This window comes from Ascaphus truei, chromosome 14, assembly GCF_040206685.1.
Source record: "Ascaphus truei isolate aAscTru1 chromosome 14, aAscTru1.hap1, whole genome shotgun sequence".
NCBI classification, from domain to species: domain Eukaryota; kingdom Metazoa; phylum Chordata; class Amphibia; order Anura; family Ascaphidae; genus Ascaphus; species Ascaphus truei.
The window spans coordinates 52,455,827-52,479,304 of record NC_134496.1 but is presented as its reverse complement, the minus strand read 5'-3'; the positions used below and the strand labels follow the sequence as shown (position 1 = coordinate 52,479,304).

The 23,478-nt window shown below is 50.0% G+C and overlaps 1 protein-coding gene across 1 annotated transcript in view; it reads left to right on the top strand.

Moving 5' to 3' along the window:
- Positions 1-23,478, top strand: part of LOC142466165 (uncharacterized) — a 206,534-nt gene that overhangs the window by 98,401 nt on the left and 84,655 nt on the right. The window contains exons 54-60 of the mRNA XM_075570996.1: positions 19,945-20,058; positions 20,240-20,356; positions 20,623-20,736; positions 21,200-21,316; positions 21,588-21,701; positions 22,165-22,281; positions 22,849-22,883. Coding sequence (XP_075427111.1) covers positions 19,945-20,058; positions 20,240-20,356; positions 20,623-20,736; positions 21,200-21,316; positions 21,588-21,701; positions 22,165-22,281; positions 22,849-22,883 — 728 coding nt within the window. The remainder of the gene's footprint in view (positions 1-19,944; positions 20,059-20,239; positions 20,357-20,622; positions 20,737-21,199; positions 21,317-21,587; positions 21,702-22,164; positions 22,282-22,848; positions 22,884-23,478) is intronic.

The following is a 23,478-nucleotide window of genomic DNA, read 5'->3' as shown; positions in this document are numbered from 1 at the left end:
CTCACCTACAGTTCTGCGTTCCGTTCTGGAGACCAGATCTCAGGAAGGACGTAAATAAAGTGGAGATTGTGCAAGGAAAGGGAACTAAGATGGTGCCTGATACAGCAAAAGTCTGATTAGGAAAGAGTAAGGAGCTTAGCATGTGTGGCTTATAGGAGAGAAGGGGGAGGGGGAATATGAAACTTTAACATATGTAAAGGGATTCAGGAGGGAAGCATATTCCAAAGAGAGAGAGGAGTTAGAACAAGAGGTTATTCTCTGGCACTGCAGGGGGGCGGCTAAGGGGAATGTGGGGAAGTACTTTACAGAAGGGGTGGTGGATGCATGGAATAGCTCCCAGCAGGGGTGGTAAGGGCTAATACAGTAAGGGGATTCACACAGGCGTGGGACAGACATCAGGCTACTTCCTAAATATGAAAGCCCCAAGGATCTAATAGTGTCTGAGGTGTTACAGCCGGTGGGAATATGGGCAGACACAGGCGCCGCGTGGGACAGGACTGTGGGCAGACACGGAGGCCGCGTGGGACAGGGATATGGGCAGACACGGGGGCCGCGTGGGACAGGAATATGGGCAGACACGGGGGCCGCGTGGGACAGGAATATGGGCAGAGACGGGGGGCCGCATGGGACAGGAATATGGGCAGACACGTGGGCCGATTGGGACAGGAATATGGGCAGACCCGGGGGACAGGAATATGGGCAGAGACGGGGGGCCGCGTGGGACAGGAATATGGGCAGACACGGGGGCCGATTGGGACAGGAATATGGGCAGACACGGTGCCGCGTGGGACAGGAATATGGGCAGACACGGGGGCCACGTGGGACAGGAATATGGGCAGAGACGGGGGGCCGCGTGGGACAGGAATATGGGCGGACACGGGGGCCGCGTGGGACAGGGATATGGGCAGACACGGGGGCCGCGTGGGACAGGAATATGGGCAGACACAGGGGCCGCGTGGGACAGGAATATGGGCAGACACGGGGGACAGGAATATGGGCAGACACAGGGGCCGCGTGGGACAGGGATATGGGCAGACACGGGGGCCGCGTGGGACAGGGATATGGGCAGACACGGGGGACAGGAATATGGGCAGACACGGGGGACAGGAATATGGGCGGACACGGGGGACAGGAATATGGGCAGACACGGGGGACAGGGATATGGGCAGACACGGGGGCCGCGTGGGACAGGGATATGGGCAGACACGGGGGCCGCGTGGGACAGGGATATGGGCAGACACGGGGGACAGGAATATGGGCAGACACGGGGGACAGGAATATGGGCAGACACGGGGGACAGGGATATGGGCAGACACGGGGGCCGCATGGGACAGGGATATGGGCAGACACGGGGGCCGCGTGGGACAGGGATATGGGCAGACACGGGGGCCACGTGGGACAGGGATATGGGCAGACACGGGGGCCGCGTGGGACAGGGATATGGGCAGACACGGGGCCGCGTGGGACAGGGATATGGGCAGACACGGGGGCCACGTGGGACAGGGATATGGGCAGACACGGGGGCCGCGTGGGACAGGGATATGGGCAGACACGGGGGGGCCGCGTGGGACAGGGATATGTGCAGACACGGGGGCGCGTGGGACAGGAATATGGGCAGACATGGGGGCCGCGTGGGACAGGGATATGGGCAGACACGGGGGCTGCGTGGGACAGGGATATGGGCAGACACGGGGGCCACGCGGGACAGGGATATGGGCAGACACGGGGGCACGTGGGACAGGGATATGGGCAGACACGGGGGCCACGTGGGACAGGGATATGGGCAGACACGGGGGCGCGTGGGGCCGGAATATGGGCAGACACGGGGGCCGCGTGGGGCAGGAATATGGGCAGACACGGGGGCCTCGTGGGACAGGAATATGGGCAGACACGGGGGGCCGCGTGGGACAGGAATTTGGGCAGACAGGGGGGCCGATTGGGACAGGAATATGGGCAGAGACGGGGGGCCGCGTGGGACAGGAATATGGGCGGACACGGGGGCCGCGTGGGGCAGGAATATGGGCAGACACGGGGGCCACGTGGGGCAGGAATATGGGCAGACACGGGGGCGCGTGGGGCAGGAATATGGGCAGACACGGGGGCCTCGTGGGACAGGAATATGGGCAGACACGGGGGGCCGCGTGGGACAGGAATATGGGCAGACACGGGGGGCCGCGTGGGACAGGAATATGGGCAGACACGGGGGGCCGCGTGGGACAGGAATATGGGCAGACACGGGGGCTGCGTGGGACAGGGATATGGGCAGACACGGGGGGCCGCGTGGGACAGGAATATGGGAAGTCACGGGGGGCCCGCGTGGGACAGGAATATGGGCAGACACGGGGGCCGCGTGGGACAGGAATATGGGCAGACACGGGACCGCGTGGGGCAGGAATATGGGCAGACACGGGGGCCGCGTGGGGCAGGAATATGGGCAGACACGGGGCCGCGTGGGACAGGAATATGGGCAGACACGGGGGCCGCGTGGGACAGGAATATGGGCAGACACGGGGGGCCGCGTGGGACAGGAATATGGGCAGACACGGGACCGCGTGGGGCAGGTATATGGGCAGACACGGGGGCCGCGTGGGGCAGGAATATGGGCAGACACGGGGCCGCGTGGGACAGGAATATGGGCAGACACGGGGGCCGTGTGGGGCAGGAATATGGGCAGACACGGGGCCGCGTGGGACAGGAATATGGGCAGACACAGGGGCCGCGTGGGACAGGAATATTGGCAGACACGGGGCCGCGTGGGGCAGGTATATGGGCAGACACGGGGGCCGCGTGGGGCAGGAATATGGGCAGACACAGGGCCGCGTGGGACAGGAATATGGGCAGACACGGGGGACAGGAATATGGGCAGACACGGGGGGCCGCGTGGGACAGGGATATGGGCAGACACGGGGGCGCGTGGGACAGGAATTTGGGCAGACACGGGGGCCGCGTGGGACAGGAATATGGGCAGACACGGGGGGCCGCGTGGGACAGGAATATGGGCAGACACGGGGGGCCCGCGTGGGACAGGAATATGGGCAGACACGGGGCCGCGTGGGACAGGGATATGGGCAGACACGGGGGCCACGTGGGACAGGAATATGGGCAGACACGGGGGCGCGTGGGACAGGGATATGGGCAGATACGGGGGGCACGTGGGACAGGAATATGGGCAGACACGGGGGCCGCGTGGGACAGGAATATTGGCAGACACGGGGGCTGTGTGGGACAGGGATATGGGCAGACACGGGGGCCGTGTGGGACAGGGATATGTGCAGACACGGGGGCCGCGTGGGACAGGAATATGTGCAGATACGGGGGCCGCGTGGGACAGTAATATGGGCAGACACGGGGGCCGCGTGGGACAGGAATATTGGCAGACACGGGGGCCGCGTGGGACAGGAATATGGGCAGACACGGGGGCCGCGTGGGACAGGAATATGGGCAGACACGGGGGCCGCGTGGGACAGGGATATGGGCGGACACGGGGGGGCGCATGGGACAGGGATATGGGCAGACACGGGGGCCGCGTGGGACAGGAATATGGGCAGACACGGGGGCCACGTGGGACAGGGATATGGGCAGATACGGGGGCCACGCGGGACAGGGATATGTGCAGATACGGGGGCCACGCGGGACAGGGATATGTGCAGATACGGGGGCCGCGTGGGACAGGAATATGGGCAGACACGGGGGCCGCGTGTGACAGGGATATGGGCAGACACGGGGGCCGCGTGGGACAGGGATATGGGCAGACACGGGGCCCCCGCGTGGGACAGGAATATGGGCAGACACGGGGGCCCCGCGTGGGACAGGAATATGGGCAGACACGGGGGCCACGTGGGACAGGAATATGGGCAGACACGGGGGCCGCGTGGGAAAGGAATATGGGCAGACACGGGGGCCGCGCGGGACAGGAATATGGGCAGACACGGGGGGCCGCGTGGGACAGGGATATGGGCAGACACGGGGGCCGCGTGGGACAGGAATATGGGCAGACACGGGGGCCGCGTGGGACAGGGATATGGGCAGACACGGGGGCCCCGCGTGGGACAGGAATATGGGCAGACACGGGGGGCCACGTGAGACAGGGATATGGGCAGACACAGGGGCCGCGTGGGACAGGAATATGGGCAGACACGGGGGCCGCGTGGGACAGGAATATGGGCAGACACGGGGGCGCGTGGGGCAGGGATATGGGCAGACACGGGGGCCGCGTGGGACAGGAATATGGGCAGACACGGGGGGGCCGCGTGGGACAGGAATATGGGCAGACACGGGGGCGCGTGGGGCAGGGATATGGGCAGACACGGGGGCCGCGTGGGACAGGAATATGGGCAGACACGGGGGCCGCGTGGGACAGGAATATGGGCAGACACGGGGGCGCGTGGGGCAGGGATATGGGCAGACACGGGGGCCGCGTGGGACAGGAATATGGGCAGACACGGGGCCGCGTGGGACAGGAATATGGGCGGACACGGGGGCCGCGTGGGGCAGGGATATGGGCAGACACGGGGGCCACGTGGGGCAGGAATATGGGCAGCCACGGGGGCCGCGTGGGACAGGGATATGGGCAGACACGGGGGCCACGTGGGGCAGGAATATGGGCAGCCACGGGGGCCGCGTGGGACAGGGATATGGGCAGACACGGGGGCCGCATGGGACAGGAATATGGGCAGCCACGGGGGTCGCGTGGGACAGGGATATGGGCAGACACGGGGGCCGCGTGGGACAGGAATATGGGCAGACACGGGGCCGCATGGGACAGGGATATGGGCAGACACGGGGGCCGTGTGGGACAGGGATATGGGCAGACACGGGGCCGCGTGGGACAGGGATATGGGCAGACACGGTGCCGCGTGGGACAGGAATATGGGCAGACATGGGGCCGCGTGGGACAGGGATATGGGCAGACACGGGGGCGCGTGGGACAGGGATATGGGCACACACAGGGGCCGCGTGGGACAGGGATATGGGCAGACACGGGGGGCCGCGTGGGACAGGGATATGGGCAGACACGGTGCCGCGTGGGACAGGGATATGGGCAGACACGGGGCCGCGTGGGACAGGGATATGGGCAGACACGTGCCGCGTGGGACAGGAATATGGGCAGACACGGGGCCGCGTGGGACAGGGATATGGGCAGACACAGGGGCGCGTGGGACAGGGATATGGGCACACACGGGGGCCGCGTGGGACAGGAATATGGGCAGACACGGGGGGCCGCGTGGGACAGGGATATGGGCAGACACGGGGGCCGCGTGGGACAGGGATATGGGCAGACACGGGGCCGCGTGGGACAGGGATATGGGCAGACACGGGGGCCGCGTGGGACAGGGATATGGGCAGACACGGGGGGCCGCGTGGGACAGGAATATGGGCAGACACGGGGGCCGCGTGGGACAGGAATATGGGCAGACACGGGGGCCGCGTGGGACAGGAATATGGGCAGACACGGGGGCCGCGTGGGACAGGGATATGGGCAGACACGGGGGCCGCGTGGGACAGGAATATGGGCGGACACGGGGGGCCGCGTGGGGCAGGAATATGGGCAGACACGGGGGCTGCGTGGGACAGGAATATGGGCAGACACGTGGCCGCGTGGGACAGGGATATGGGCGGACACGGGGGCCGCGTGGGACAGGAATATGGGCAGACACGGGGCCGCGTGGGACAGGGATATGGGTGGACACGGGGGCCGCGTGGGACAGGAATATGGGCAGACACGGGGGCCGCGTGGGACAGAGATATGGGCAGACACGGGGGCCGCATGGGGCAGGAATATGGGCAGACACGGGGGGCGCGTGGGACAGGGATATGGGCAGACACGGGGGCCGCGTGGGGCAGGAATATGGGCAGACACGGGGGGCGCGTGGGACAGGGATATGGGCGGACACGGGGGCCGCGTGGGACAGGAATATGGGCAGACACGGGGGCCGCGTGGGACAGGGATATGGGCAGACACGGGGGCGCGTGGGACAGGGATATGGGCAGACATGGGGCGGCGTGGGACAGGGATATGGGCAGACACGGGGGCCGCGTCGGACAGGGATATGGGCAGATACGGGGGGCCACGTGGGACAGGAATATGGGCAGACACGGGGGCCGCGTGGGACAGGAATATGGGCAGACACGGGGGCCGCGTGGGACAGGAATATGGGCGGACACGGGGGGCCGCGTGGGGCAGGAATATGGGCAGACACGGGGGCTGCGTGGGACAGGGATATGGGCAGACACGGGGGCCGCGTGGGGCAGGAATATGGGCGGACACGGGGGCCGCGTGGGACAGGAATATGGGCAGACACGGGGGCCGCGTGGGACAGGGATATGGGCAGACACGGGGGCGCATGGGACAGGGATATGGGCAGACACGGGGGCGCGTGGGACAGGGATATGGGCAGACACGGGGGCCGCGTGGGGCAGGAATATGGGCAGACACGGGGGCCGCGTGGGACAGGGATATGGGCAGATACGGGGGGCCACGTGGGACAGGAATATGGGCAGACACGGGGGCCGCGTGGGACAGGAATATGGGCAGACACGGGGGGCCGCGTGGGACAGGGATATGGGCAGACACGGGGGCGCGTGGGACAGGGATATGGGCAGATACGGGGGGCCGCGTGGGACAGGGATATGGGCAGATACGGGGGGCCACGTGGGACAGAAAAATGGGCAGACACGAGGGGCCGCGTGGGACAGGAAAATGGGCAGACACGGGCGCGCGTGATTCTTATCTGCCATCATATTCTGTGTTTCTACAATATGTTCCTATGTTTAGAGCACTCAGAGTATAAGATAAAGAAATCAAAGTGGGTACATACTAAGTCAGAAAAAGCAGAACGTCTTCCTATACCTAGGCCTTCATGTTAGAAACCTGGGGGAGAGTCCAAAAAGGGTAGCCACGAGTTCTGACATTGTGCCACAGCTTCATCCCTCATCTCCTGTTCCTGGGCCCATTACTCAATTTCTCAACCAGTTTATAAAGTAACACGTGATTACTGAGGATGCTTATGTTGAAGGTGCTGTTCTTCTTGTTGTTGATGATGATAATTGGGGTGATGTACAGTAGAAAGTGAGGAGCACCCAGTTCCACCACAGGCCCTACACAAGCGCAGTACCATGTCTAGCATAAAGACGAACAAATCCACCTGTTCTGTTTGGAAAGTGTTCTACCCAGACAATGTATGCCAGGCAATCTACAGCCTTCATCAGGCTTAATAAGCAGAGACCATACTGGCACTTCCTCCATGTTACACCACTTGCAGCTAGGCCATTCCCTCTAAGAACAAGATCGATGAACTTATAGATCTGCTCACAAGTCACCATGGAGAGCTGCTGCTCTCTTTCTCGTTTGTGGCACCTTTTCTCTGTATGTGAGGTGACCTTACCCTCTGTGCCCAGGAGATCAGCGTCAGATGGGAAAAGCCGCATGTGTTAGAAGTTCTGATGCCTGAACTCTGTGGCTTTAGCCCTTAGCATGAAAATGGTGTGTTTACTTTGTCATTTTATTTGCATTTTTACCAGGTTACATCAGGCATGTCACCCAACAAAATCAAACCGCTATAAACGCTGTTACTTCCCCCTTTCTGGGAGGGAGGGCAGAGTTTTATGATTGTTCCCTTTGCAAAATGAAAATAGCTCAATGTTGTAATTTGACTATTGAGAGATTGGAGCAATACATTGCAGGGTCCTTTGGCCGTGACTTAATGTGTGACCACCACATTTTCACCAATTCTACAAACTTTCAGCATAAAGAATACTGTGTGTTATGTTGCAGCCTGGGGGATTATCATATAATTGCAAGATGTTAAAACTGCTCCTTTATCACTTGCTTATGACAGTGCTGTTAAGGCCCTATAGAATTTTTACCACGATGCAAAGATAATGTACAGGGTAATTCCTGTAAATCAGGTGCTAGGTGCAGGGAGCAAAAGGTGAAACTGTCCAAGTGACGTATTCCTCTATGACATTATACTGTATCACTGTGTATCACTCCATTACATTATATACTGTATCACTGTGCATTCTCATTCTCTCTCTCTCTCTCTCTCTCTCTCTCTCTCTCTCTCTCTCTCTCTCTCTCTCTCTCTCTCTCTCTCTCTCTCTCTCTCTCTCTCTCTCTCTCTCTAACAAAAATGTATTTGTTAGAAAGGTCTCTTCTCGATATAATAACCAGGAATCATGTTTCCAGTTCAAATCAGAAGTCGTTATTCTTCAATCAGCTTTCAGCAGGGATACAACATACTATATACGTCAGTGAGCACCCTGAGAGGCGGGAAACGCGTCAGGGGATGTGTGCTGTTTTTAGATTTTTTTGGTTTATATGCCCAATAAAGTGATTTAATTTTTACCTACTACCAGCCTCATTTCTACTTCAGCAGTGCCCCATTTTTCTCTCTCTTCAATAATTATACGTCAGCTCAGTTTAGCGTACCTGAAGGTCGATCACTAGATGCTTCTATTCGATGTAACGAGCATCTTTAGAAAGTAGAAGGTAGTAACGTGTGCTTAACATTGCTCCCTTCTTATACGCTCAGGAGAAAGAGATATAAATCACTCACTGGTCTTAGCTACAGTAACAAGACTAAATGACGGACTTGTTTCTCACGAAGCTAAAACACTGATTTCTCAGGAAGATAAAGAACTAAGAAAAATATATCTACTTCTATATACTTCAAAGCGCCTATTCGGTCCCTACTCCTTCAGATTATATAGAATTACTCTCTTAGGGAACAATTATAGGGAGAGGTTATATGGGGCAACAGGAGGAGGTATAGGGAGAGGTTATATAGGGCAATAGGAGGAGGTATAGGAAGCTGTTATATGGAATAATAGGAAGAGTTATAGGGTGGAGGTATATGGGGTAATAGGAGGGGTTATAGGGAGCGGTTATATGGAATAATAGAAGGGGTTATAGGGAGAGGTTATATGGGGTAATAGGAGGAGTTATAGGGAGGGGTTATATGGGGTAATAAGAGGAGTTATAGGGAGGGGTTATATGGGGCAATAGGAGGAGTTATGGGGAGTGGTTATATGGGGCAATAGGAGGAGTTATAGGGAAGGGTTATATGGGGCAATAGGAGGAGTTATGGGGAGTGGTTATATGGGGCAATAGGAGGAGTTATAGGGAGTGGTTATATGGATTAATAGGAGGAGTTATAGGGAGAGGTTATATGGAGTAATAGGAGGGGTTATAGGGAGAGGTTATATTGGGTAATAGGAGGAGTTATAGGGAGGGGTTATATGGGGTAATAGGAGGAGTTATAGGTAGGGGTTATATGGGGCAATAGGAGGAGTTATGGGGAGTGGTTATATGGGGTAATAGGAGGAGTTGTAGGGAGTGGTTATATGGGGTAATAGGAGGAGTGATAGGTAGGGGTTATATGGGGCAATAGGAGGAGTTATGGGGAGTGGTTATGTGGGGCAATACGAGGAGTTATAGGGAGGGGTTATATGGGGCAATACGAGGAGTTATGGGGAATGGTTATATGGGGAAATAGGAGGAGTTATGGGAGTGGTTATATGGGGTAATAGGAAGAGTTATAGGTAGGGGTTATATGGAGCAATAGGAGGAGTTATGGGGAGTGGTTCTATGGGGTAATAGGAGGAGTTATAGGTAGGGGTTATATGGGGTAATAGGAGGAGTTATAGGGAGGGGTTATATGGGGCAATAGGAGGAGTTATGGGGAGTGGTTATGTGGGGCAATACGAGGAGTTATGGAGAAGGGTTATATGGGGCAATACGTGGAGTTATGGGTAGGGGTTATATTGGGCAATACGAGGAGTTATAGGGAGTGGTTATATGGAGCAATGGGAGGAGTTATAGGGAGTGGTTTTATGGGGCATATCACTGAGAGATTGGCTCCACGTGAATGAGATGTGTTAAACAAGTTTGTAAGATGAGGCACAGGTCATAGTGGATAGAATAGGAAATCAGTGACACTCTCAATGGTGCCAACAGAACCAGCCCAAAAGGACCCATGAGCAGGTCCAAAGCTTTGGATCTGCCACACAGGGCAGACTTATCTACTCAATTAGTTTATTTATGTTTAATTTCTGGCTAAACTGATATTGTAATGTTAATATTGTGTGTCTGTTTCGTGCTTCTGTGTTGGGGTCATTTATTTAACTGCAGAAGTCCTGATCTCAGGCCGGTCAGTATTGCACAGAAAATCACATTGACATCAATGGGCATTTCAGTGCGATAGTGACACAATGTACACTAACTCATCCCTCTATGTGTTATGTTTCTGATGTGATCTACTTTGTGTGTGATTCTGGTATTTGTGTATCTGTGAGTGGTGTATGTGTGTGGAAAGTATTTCTGTGTGAGTGTATTGTGTTTATCTGCTTGTGTGTGGAGTGTGTTTGTGTGTCTGTGAGGGAGTGTATTTTGTTTGCCCAGTTTCTGAGTTTGTTGTTTGTGTGTTATGTGTATGGAGTATGCTTCTGTGTGAGTATATTGTGTTTATGTGTGCTGTGTTGTGTGTGCTATACTATCAGTGACTTCTGCATGGGTATATTACGTCTCTGTGTGTTTTGTTGTGTGTGCTATACTATCAGTGACTTCTGCATGAGTACATTATGTCTCTGTGTGTTGTGTTGTTTGTGCTATTGTATCAGTGACTTCTGCATGAGTATATTATTTCTGTGTGTTGTGTTGTGTGTGCTATACTATCAGTGACTTCTGCATGAGTACATTATGTCTCTGTGTGTTGTGTTGTTTGTGCTATTGTATCAGTGACTTCTGCATGAGTATATTATTTCTGTGTGTTGTGTTGTGTGTGCTATACTATAAGTGACTTCTGCATGAGTACATTATGTCTCTGTGTGTTGTGTTGTGTGTGCTATCCTATCAGTGACATCTGCATGAGTACATTATGTCTCTGTGTGTTGTGTTGTTTGTGCTATTGTATCAGTGACTTCTGCATGAGTATATTACGTCTCTGTGTGTTGTGTTGTGTGTGCTATCCTATCAGTGACATCTGCATGAGTACATTATGTCTCTGTGTGTTGTGTTGTGTGTGCTATCCTATCAGTGACTTCTGCATGAGTACATTATGTCTCTGTGTGTTGTGTTGTGTGTGCTATCCTATCAGTGACTTCTGCATGAGTACATTATGTCTCTGTGTGTTGTGTTGTGTGTGCTATCCTATCAGTGACTTCTGCATGAGTACATTAAGTCTCTGTGTGTTGTGTTGTTTGTGCTATACTATCAGTGACTTCTGCATGAGTACATTATGTCTCTGTGTGTTGTGTTGTTTGTGCTATTGTATCAGTGACTTTTGCATGAGTACATTATGTCTCTGTGTGTTGTGTTGTTTGTGCTATTGTATCAGTGACTTCTGCATGAGTACAGTATATGATGTCTCTGTGTGTTGAAGAAAGGAAATTAGGATAATTGTTACAATTTCAATGTGCTTTTCCTGGTTGGAGTCAGTTCCGATTTAGGGGATTACCTGGAGCCACAGGAGGATTTATTAGAATAATAGATATTAGAATAATATTATAAAATGCAATTATAGTATCGCTTTTTTTTGCAGCCCTCCCCCCCCCCCCCCCAAAAAAAAACTCCAGCAGGTCTCTAGAGGCAACCAGATCTGTGTCAAATTTGTTTAATAGGTATCCTAGATTTAACGCAGCCACGAGGAAAAAAAGAAAAACAATCATGTATATACTGACCCACAACTTGTGGGAAATGTTACAACACTCAGGACAAAGTACAGTTTTGCAAAATAAAGAAATGTCATTTAAAACAAATAAGACTTGATAACTCTACATGTACACACTACACTGCATGTTTCATATTGTTGTACATAGTATGAATATATTCCTCTGCTTGTTACAGACATATATTTCTGGCTTCCAGCAGTGATGGGGTTAGGGATGTGTGTGATACAGTGTGAGTGTGTTGTGTGTTTCCTGAGGTTGCAGGTGGGAGGTAAATACAAAGTGACAGTCCCTGTGTCCCTCCTCTTTCTGTCACCCTGAGGTATAGTCCCTCTGGGAGAGGCTGCAGGCACCTGTTCCTCTGTCCTCTATCAGTAGAGACATCACCTTCCTGCACTATGTGCTGCCTATAAGGGACTTTTATTTCACCACTGAAGGGAAGAATGGGGAGAATCCTCATCACCTGGACCTCTCTGCTCTGCTGCTTCTGGATCCTTTTAGCTCAAAGTAAGGACAATTTATTCTAATTCTTAGCCTGATCAGATTTTAATTCTGTAAAAGATATAATAATAGATAGATAGCGATATATATATAGATGGATGGATGCCTGGATGGATAGATAGATATAGCCACAGAACGGTATTGTCTATTCATTTTCTATTATTACGCTTGGCTAACACGGTACAGAAACCTCTACATATAGATAGAAAGATCGATGGAGAGATGGAGAGTCGGAGAGACGGAGAGATAGATGGAAAGATAGATAGATAGATAGATAGATAGATAGATGGATAGATGGATAGATGGATAGATGGATAGATGGATAGATGGATAGATGGATAGATGGAGAGATGGAGAGATGGAGAGATGGAGAGATGGAGAGATGGAGAGTCGGAGAGACGGAGAGACAGATGGATAGATAGATAGATAGATGTGTATATATCTTGATGAAGAAAAGAGTGTCTTCGGGTTGACTTGTTCTTCAATTCTTCAGTATTAATGTACGATTCAAATGCAAAGAAGTTGCAGCTGTTTTTCGTGGATTTCTCATGTCAAAACTTTTACTGTTTTTCCAATAAGAAGATACCACAGACTGACCACTGCCTGCATAGACCATATGACCACTGCCTGCATAGACCATATGACCACTGCCTGCAGACCATATGACCACTGCCTGCAGACCATATGACCACTGCCTGCAGACCATATGAACGCTGCCTGCAGACCATATGACCACTGCCTGCAGACCATATGACCACTGCCTGCAGACCATATGACCACTGCCTGAAGACCATATGACCACTGCCTGCAGACCATATGACCACTGCCTGCAGACCATATGACCGCTGCCTGCAGACCATATGACTACTGCCTGCAGACCATATGACCACTGCCTGCAGACCATATGACCACTGCCTGCAGACCATATGACCACTGCCTGCATAGACCACTGCCTGCAGACCATATGACCACTGCCTGCAGACCATATGACCGCTGCCTGCAGACCATATGACCATGCCTGCATAGACCACTGCCTGCAGACCATATGACCACTGCCTGCAGACCATATGACCACTGCCTGCAGACCATATGACCACTGCCTGCAGACCATATGACCGCTGCCTGCAGACCATATGACCGCTGCCTGCAGACCATATGACCGCTGCCTGCAGACCATATGACCACTGCCTACAGACTATATGACCGCTGCCTGCAGACCATATGACGCTGCCTGCAGACCATATGACCACTGCCTGCAGACCATATGACCGCTGCCTGCAGACCATATGACCACTGCCTGCAGACCACGGCATTGACAGAAAGCAGGGGTAAGCCACTCAAATCTTGCATTTTCATCATACATTAATATTGAAGAATTTAAGAACAACAAAACAACCTGAAAATATACTTTTCTTCACCAAGATTTACTAACATATATTGTTATAATATAAGATGATTCCTCCTATTATTACGTACATATATTTTATATACAACGACAGCAAGTTCTGAATTAGAGTAGAAATAGTTTTTTTTAATGCTGTGATTGTGGAGAGTGGGGTATGATACGTGTTTTGATGGAAACTTTCACACGGTTAAGCACAGGGGTGATTGAAGGTCAGTCAGGTGGTTTGAGTGGCAAGGAGGGCGACAGTGTATCAGGCTGGGTCTGTGGTAGCAGTCAGGGTTGGGCAGGAGAAGATTGTATTGCAGGTCTTGGTCCTGGGGTAAGGGGGAGGTATAGGCATTGTTGCAGATTTGGTAATGGCAAAGTTGTTACAATATTGGTAGGATCTCAGAAGTGCCTGTGGCCGGTTTTCTGGTTGAGGAGGCTGCATTAATTAGGAATCAAAGGTTGGTCAGTGGAGGTTCTTACGGCTGGGAGGTGGCTGGCAGAGTTGGTTCGTCAACATCAGTTGGAGATGTTTTGGGGGGTGCTGGGACTCATGCGGTGGTCTCTAGCAGGTCTGCGCTGATAATGCGTTTGTAGCGCACTGATCAGTGGAAGGGAAGCATAAGGATGGGGCATTAGTTTGAGGCTAGTTTTAAGGAGGTGTATGTCTGTATAGCTAGCCTGCCCCGGCTTCACCGAGTGGCAGCAGTTAAGGTGTTCATATGTAAGGGTGAGAGTGTAGGTATTATGACCCTTCTTGGAGGGTTAGGTGATATAAAAAAGTGGAAGACAGGGCTGAGGAGGAAAGAGAGAGGTCAAGCTCTGAGATTTTTGGTAATTGGTAGCAGGCCCCACTTGGGGCGAGCAGCTGCCGAGACATTATTCCCTGTTATATACATATGTGGGACCACTATGGTGGGCCTTAAGTTGTATGGGGGTACGTCTTGATGGAGATTAGCATGTGAGTTAGAAGCCAAGTCTGGCATCCATATCAGGTGTTACTCGTAGAAGCATAACTACACTATTGTATAAAACATGTTAAAACGTCCGTACAGATTCAGTAACTGTTTACACACTTTGGCATGATATGCCTACATTGACCTTTAAAGCAATGTGAGTTTATATTTTAATGCGTTAAACACTTGAATGTGTCAACAAAATGAGAAAACAGAAATGTTATTTTTTACAAAGCTAATAGCCCTCCATGGCCATATCTCACCTCCTCCAACACGCCGAGCAAGGGATGGGTGGTGCAGGATGCTGTATGGGCACCGTGGCATGATATGCCTGGAAAACCAGCAGACTATGCATAGTAGTATCTCATACCGGATGTACATTGGGGGAATTCAAGTTTTTCCCTCTCTCTGGGTGGGGATAATGCTACATGAGCTCAGTCTATTACATCCATCACATTGGGGAAACCGGCTATCCCAGAGAAACCACGTTTCACCTCCTGCCACGCTGTCCTCTCATGGGGAAAAATGTATATACTCACTCGTGTCCTTTCAAGTGCAGGGTCTGCGGCGGGCAGCTGCTATAGTGCAGCGGCTCTGCTACTCACAGGGGTGGGGTTTTGGCTTTAAGAGGAGTTGGCAGGGCAAGTGTGAGAGAGATGTGCATGAGCCTGGATGACTTCAGCTTTGACCGAGTGTGACCCGGGGCTAGTCTATGTCCCGCTAAGAGAGAGCGGACTTTGACAGGAGAGAGAACAGCAGACATCGGAGGGAACCTCAATGGTTGCAGCTAAAAGTAGTACCAAGGTATTTAGTGAATTACAAGCCTGCTACACTTCACTGAATTAACGAGCTCCAATGGTGTTTCGGCACCATCACATAGGCCTGGATACCCAGGATTAGGTGGCAGCGTCCTCCAGACACTGACATACACCTGTGCGGTGTGTATGGGGAATGTTTTGTTATTATATGAATGTGTTAATCGATTGTAATGAGTCACTAGGTTCTTAAAGTATCTATAATTGCTATATTTAAATGGTTATATTACAAACGTCATTGTAGTTGTCTACCCTTGTCTGACTTAAAGCCACATGTGACATATAACCCATAAATAGAGGACTCAGGTCCCCACCTCAGCAACAGGTATCAGTCTGGGGACTAGGGAAAAGAGGGGTACAGGCATAACATGAAACACAAAGCTCATAGCCAGAATACAAGCACTTAGAGAAGAATGAGGTCTCGGCCTCCCAGATGTGGTGGTATTTAATCTTGTTGTCCTGGTGTGATATGTCAGAGCCTGGATATTTGGAAAATCATAGTTTGCTAATATGGAAATTGAGAGTAAAATGACCAGGTCCTGCGCGATTAGCTTTCTTCCATTCATTGCATTCTCTGGTCCTTCACGTGTCGAGAGGGGGCCCATCTGGGCCTGGAAAAAAATGTAGGAAGATGTTTAAATTCTTTCCTGCCATTTCCAGACAACTCCCGATCATGGGTAATCTTGATTTTGCCTCAGGAATAGAATCTTCAGCCTTCGACATCTGAACCCAAAGGGGCATACACACTGAGGGGGGCTGATTCATAACAGATAGATTTTTCCTACATTTGACCAACTTAAAACTAAATATAATTGACCAAACTCCCATTTTTGTTTTGCTTTTCTCCAAATTAGAGACTATAGCCAATCCTTACTCAGAAATTTCCTGCAGATGTTAGAGGGTAATCCCTTGGAGTCCAATTTATCGGCTTCTTTGCAGCTGGGCTTTAACTCAAAGCTCCTGTATAACCATTTAATGGACATTTACACTGCCAAACGTTGGATTCCTTTATTGAATAAATGGCAGTCTGATTTCCCTGGCCTTCCTGATTTAGGGACCTTACTCCTTGGATACAGGGTGGTTCACATGATTACACTAGATGCTAATATGCGCGAATAACAATTTACACCGATAAATCGTATTTTTGTGTCCAGACAACTAAATACATTTATAAGTGACACGGAGGCAGTCTGTATGAAGTGTGGGTGCACGGACGCCAACATTTCCCACTGTTTATGGTACTGCGGAAAGATCAGGAGGTTCTGGAACAAAACGTTAAACTATTTATTTAGGTTACTCCATTTAAGTCTTACTTTCGAGTTCACTGCTCTCGGTGCGTGGAGGACTGAAGCCCCCAGACAGATACTGTACCTGGATTGGCAGGATGATTATGTTGGTGGCTGGCAAGTTAATATTGGTAAATTGGCTATAACCGTTTCCACCAATTATCAATCATTTGGAATCCTTTCGTTTTCATATCATGATTACTGAAAAGTTTGATATACTTTCCGGTATCTCCAATAGAGCCAGGAAATGTATACCCAAATGGAAATCATATTTGAACAATCTATCTCCACCAGTTTTTAAAGAAGTCACGGCTCCGGTTAAATATTTTGAATGGAGATCAGTTGCATTATTGAGGGGAACCTAGCAAAAACTGGTTCTGTTATAGGGAACTAAATAGACCCTTGCTGGTAACCAGCAGGTTTCAAATAGACATAAAGTGGCTGGAGTCTGCTGTGCACCCCTCTCTCCCCATCCCCCCTTTCCCCCCCACTGCCCTCCTCCTTCCCCCTATTCTCCCTACTCCCCCCACTCCCTCCTCCCCCACTTTTTTAACTTTGATTTGGTGATTCTTTGTCTTCCCTCAAGCGGAGAGGAGGTGGCGTAGAAAACGTTCTATTGAACTCTGTAATATACACTATTCCAGCTCCTCTAACAGAAATGACGTCCTCTAAAACATCAAATCCTCTGTTTGTTTAATCACTTGTAATAAAGAAATGTACAACATGTAAAACAAAGCGTCACCAGGAGTGCAGCATTCACTAGCGCGACGTTAAATAGCAGTGTCACCTTCCGGGGACTTCTGTGGATATGCGATGATAACGGGGAACTTCTTCTTGTAATGGATCTGCCCAGTGTAATGGATCTGCCCAGTGTAATGGATCTGCCCAGTGTAATGGATCCGCCCAGTATAACGATCTGCCCAGTATAATGGTTCTGCCCAGTGTAATGGATCTGCCCAGTGTAATGGAACTGCCCAGTGTAATGGATCCGCCCAGTATAACGATCTGCCCAGTATAATGGTTCTGCCCAGTGTAATGGATCTGCCCAGTGTAATGGATCTGCCCAGTGTAATGGATCTGCCCAGTGTAATGGATCTGCCCAGTGTAATGGATCTGCCCAGTGTAATGGATCTGCCCAGTGTAATGGATCTGCCCAGTGTAATGGAACTGCCCAGTGTAATGGATCCGCCCAGTATAACGATCTGCCCAGTATAATGGTTCTGCCCAGCGTAATGGATCCGCCCAGTATAATGGATCCGCCCAGTATAATGGATCTGCCCAGTATAATGGATCTGTCCCTTTTTTCCTGAACACGGTGTATAAAGGGATTTAACAAAGTACAGGAGGGAAGCATATTCCAAAGAGAGAGAAGAGCTACAACAAGAGGTTATTCTCTGACACTGGTCGGTGGCCGCTATGGGGAAAGGTGAGGAAGTATTTCTTCACTGGAAGAGTGGTAGAACCAAGGAATAGCCTCCCAGCAGATATGGACTAATAACGTAAGGTGATTTACACATGCTTGGGACAGACATCAGGCTACATCCTTAATATAGAAGAAATACGAGAGGATCTAATAGCGTCTGAGGTATTACAGCAGGTGGGAAGATGGGCAGACACGGGGGGAGGGGGGAGGGGGGAGGTGGGAAGGGTGGGCAGACACGGGGGGAGGGCGCATGGTGCTTATCTGCCATCAAATTCAAATTCTATTCCTCTTTTATGTGATGCATATTGACTGATTCTCTGTGACTAAATGTGACATTTCTTATTTTGTATTATTAGGTGGTGGATGTAACTGTGCTGATTCTGATTGGTGCACGGTGAGCAATCCGTGCTCACCTGACGCCACCTGCAACAACATCGGCGGGGGTATTGCATGTGTCTGTAATGCAGGATTCATAGGTAACTTGTTGGATATCTTTCGCATGCAGTTGATGCTCTGAGACACTGCTTTTGAGATAATGTTTGATATGAGGAAACAACACTGTACTTATATAAAAAAAAACTCTCCATGAGTGTGCGAGCACTCCCTGCACACCTAACGCCACCTGCACCAACGCCATCAGAAACTTTACATGTGAATGTGACGCAGGACTCATACGTAACTCATTTGACCTTCCTACCTGCAAACCCATATTGGAATGAGACTCTTTCTCTTGTAATTATAGGATGACTTGTGATGTACTAAAGATCCCGCAGGGCCAGGAGTGCAGGAACAATTATTTGGGTGGGGGTGCTGTATATACAAAATCAGTAACATACCACGATGTACAAATGTATAAACCCAGCATGCCCCACCCTCTCTGCACCCTTAGTTGCAGTCCCCATGTAAAGTACTAATTTACACACATCTGTATTGCTGTTTCAGGTAATGGAATACTTTGTGCTGTTGACCAGTGTCTGAGCAGTCCATGTTCAACCAACGCCGCCTGTACCAGCACCATCGGGAGCTTTACATGTGCCTGTAATGCCGGATTCACAGGTAACTTGTTGGATATTTCTTGCAGCAGTTGATGCTCTGAGACATTGCTTTTAAGATAATGTTTATTTTGAATAAACAACACTACATTTATAACATAAAACTCTCCATTTAAATAATTGTGAGTTATAAAACTTGCAGAGTATCTGTGTAATCAGTAAGTGGGTCACGGAATATGGGACGAGTTTGGGTTTCGGGGAGTGGGCTGCATTGTGATGCTGTTAATGAGGATCTCAGTCTTAATACAATCCTACTTTCATCACTTTTATTACATTGTATTGAACAAGTATGAGACTTCTTCCTAGATTCTGTTGCAAATAAACTTTACAGACCTCACAAGACCCTTCTCCAGACGGACTTTGTGGACATTTCCTGAACACCACTGGTCTCCCTCTTATCTGCTGTTTATGGTCTGATTCTCCGTGACTAATTCTTACATTTCTCTGTTTGTTTTATACACGTAAGGTAATGGAACGGATTGTGCTGATATTAATGAGTGTGCGAGCACTCCCTGCTCACCTAATGCCACCTGCACCAACACCATCGGAAACTACACATGTGAATGTGACGCAGGACTCATAGGTAACTCATTGGCGCTTTCTACCTGCAAACCCATATTGGAATGAGGCCCTTTCTCTTGTAATTATAGGATTACTTGTGATGTACTAAAGATCCCGCAGGGCCAGGAGTAGTGCAGGAACAATTATTTGGGTGGGGGTGCTGTACATACAAAATCAGTAACATATCACGATGTACAAATGTATAAACCCAGCATCCCCCCACCCTCTCTGCATCCTTAGTACCAGACCCCATGTCAAGTACTAATTTACACACGCCTGTATTGCTGTTTCAGGTAATGGAATACTTTGTGCTGTTGACGAGTGTCTGAGCAGTCCATGTTCACCCAACGCCACCTGTACCAGCACCATCGGAAACTTTACATGTGCCTGTAATGCAGGATTCACAGGTAACTTGTTGGATATCTTTGGCAGCAGTTGATGCTCTGAGACACTGCTTTTTAGATAATGTTTAATTTGAGGAAACAACACAACATTTCTAACAGAAAACTCTTCATTTTGATCAATTTCTGCTCTGTATGGTCTTATTCTCTGTGACAAATTGTCACATCTCTTTGTTTGTTTTATAAGGTAATGGAACGGATTGTGCTGATATTAATGAGTGTGCGAGCAATCCGTGCTCACCTAACGCCACCTGCACCAACAGCATCGGAAACTACACATGTGAATGTGACGCAGGACTCATAGGTATCTCATTGGCGCTTTCTACCTGCAAACCCATATTGGAATGAGGCCCTTTCTCTTGTAATTATAGGATGACTTGTGATGTACTAAAGATCCCGCAGGGCCAGATGTGCAGGAACAATTATTTGGGTGGGGGTGCCGTACATAGAAAATCAGTAACATACCACGATGTACAAATGTATTAACCCAGCATCCCCCCTCCCTTTGCACCCTTAGTTCCAGCCCCCATGTCAAGTACTAATTTACACACGTCTGTATTGCTGTTTCAGGTAATGGAACCCATTGTGCTGTTGACGAGTGTCTGAGCAGTCCATGTTCACCCAACGCCACCTGTACCAGCGCCATCGGAAACTTTACATGTACCTGTAATGCCGGATTCACAGGTAACTTGTTGGATATTTCTTGCAGCAGTTGATGCTCTGAGACATTGCTTTTAAGATAATGTTTAGTTTGAGGAAACAACACTACATTTATAATGGAAAACTCCCCATTTAAATAGTTCTGAGTTATAAAGCTTGCAGAGTATCTGTGTAATCAGTAAGTGGGTCACAGAATATGGGAAGTGTTTGGGTTTCAGGGAGTGGGCTGCATTGTGATGCTGTTAATGAGGGTCTCAGTCCTTAATACAATCCTACTTTCATCACTTTAATTACATTGTATTGAACAAGTATGAGACTTCTTCCTAGATTCTCTTGCAAATAAACTTTACAACCCTCACAAGACCCTTGTCCAGACGGACTTTGTGGACATTTCCTGAACACCACTGGTCTCCTTCTTATCTGCTGTTTATGGTCTGATTCTCCGTGACTAATTGTTACATTTCTCTGTTTGTTTTATACATGTAAGGTAATGGAACGGATTGTGCTGATATTAATGAGTGTGCAAGCACTCCCTGCTCACCTAACGCCACCTGCACCAACACCATCGGAAACTACACATGTGAATGTGACGCAGGACTCATAGGTAACTCATTGGCGCTTTCTACCTGCAAACCCATATTGGAATGAGGCCCTTTCTCTTGTAATTATAGGATGACTTGTGATGTACTAAAGACCCTGCAGGGCCAGGAGTACAGGAACAATTATTTGGGTGGGGTGCTGTATATACAAAATCAGTAACATACATAGCACAATGTAAAAATGTATAAACCCAGCATCCCCCCTCCCTCTCTGCATCCTTATTTCCAGCCCCCATGTCAAGTACTAATTTACACACGTCTGTATTGCTGTTTCAGGTAATGGAATACTTTGTGCTGTTGACGAGTGTCTGAGCAGTCCATGTTCACCCAACGCCACCTGTACCAGCACCATCGGAAACTTTACATGTGCCTGTAATGCCGGATTCACAGGTAACTTGTTGGATATTTCTTGCAGCAGTTGATGCTCTGAGACACTGCGTTTGAGGTCATGTTTAGTTTGAAGAAACAACACTACATTTATAACAGAAAACTCTCCATTTAAATAGTTCTGAGTTATAAAGCTTGCAGAGTATCTGTGTAATCAGTAAGTGGGTTACAGAATATGGGAAGTGTTTGGGTTTCAGGGAGTGGGCTGCATTGTGATGCTGTTAATGAGGGTTCCAGTCCTTAATACAATCCTACTATCATCACTTTTATTACATTGTATTGAACAAGTATGAGACTTCTTCCTAGAGTCTGTTGCAAATAAACTTTACAGACCTCACTAGACCCTTCTCCAGACGGACTTTGTGGACATTTCCTGAACACCACTGGTCTCCCTCTTATCTGCTGTTTATGATCTGATTCTCCATGACTAATTGTTACATTTCTCTGTTTGTTTTATACACGTAAGGTAATGGAACGGATTGTGCTGATATTAATGAGTGTGCGAGCACTCCCTGCTCACCTAATGCCACCTGCACCAACACCATCGGAAACTACACATGTGAATGTGACGCAGGACTCATAGGTATCTCATTGGCGCTTTCTACTCGCAAACCCATATGGGAATGAGGCCCTTTCTCTTGTAATTATTGAATGACTTGTGATTTACTGAAGATCCCGCAGGGCCAGGAGTAGTGCAGGAACAATTATTTGGGTGGGGGTGCCGTACATACAAAATCGATAATATACATACCACGATGTACAAATGTATAAACCCAGCATCCCCCCTCCCTCTCTGCATCCTTAGTGCCAGTCTCCATGTCAAGTACTAATTTACACACGTCTGTATTGCTGTTTCAGGTAATGGAACCCATTGTGCTGTTGACGAGTGTCTGAGCAGTCCATGTTCACCCAACGCCACCTGTACCAGCACCATCGGAAACTTTACATGTGCCTGTAATGCCGGATTCACAGGTAACTTGTTGGATATCTTTAGCAGTTGATGCTCTGAGACATTGCGTTTGAGATAATGTTTAATTTGAGGAAACAACACTGCATTTATAACCAAAAACTCTCCATTTAAATAATGTTCTTCTCTGTATGGTCTTATTCTCTGTGACAAATTGTCACATCTCTTTGTTTGTTTTATTAGGTAATGGAACTGATTGTGCTGATATTAATGAGTGTGCGAGCAATCCGTGCTCACCTAACGCCTCCTGCACCAACACCATCGGAAGCTTTGCATGTGCCTGTAACTCAGGATTCACAGGTAACTTGTTGGATATTTTTAACGCCGGTTTCTTCGCCCCAGTGTAGTGAGTCACTTAATGTTTGGAAAGCTCTTTACACTTTAATTTAATCTATAAGGAACTAGAATGTTCTTTCGCTAAAAGGTATCAACCTACAGCAGATCTCCTTCTCCCCAGGACCAATATACAGCCACTAGGACTTTGAAGTACAATGTTGTATAACACACTAATTTATGGTGATATATATTCCATGTTCTCCTTCATATTTGCAGGGAATGGCACGGTGTGTACCTGCGCTCCCTGTGACCCAAACTACTGCGGCATGGGAGGAACGTGCTCCAGGGTGGGGCAGTCCTGCTCCTCCCAGATATGTGCGTGTCACCCGGCATTCACCGACGAGCGCTGCACCATCGCTGGCAACAATTTCCCTGCGCAGGCTAAGCCAGGTGAGTCCAGGTCCGATCTTTGGTGTCACGCGCTCCCTGCAGCTCTGCTAATGCAGGTTATACTGCAGAGAGGGGTCTTTATTGGGG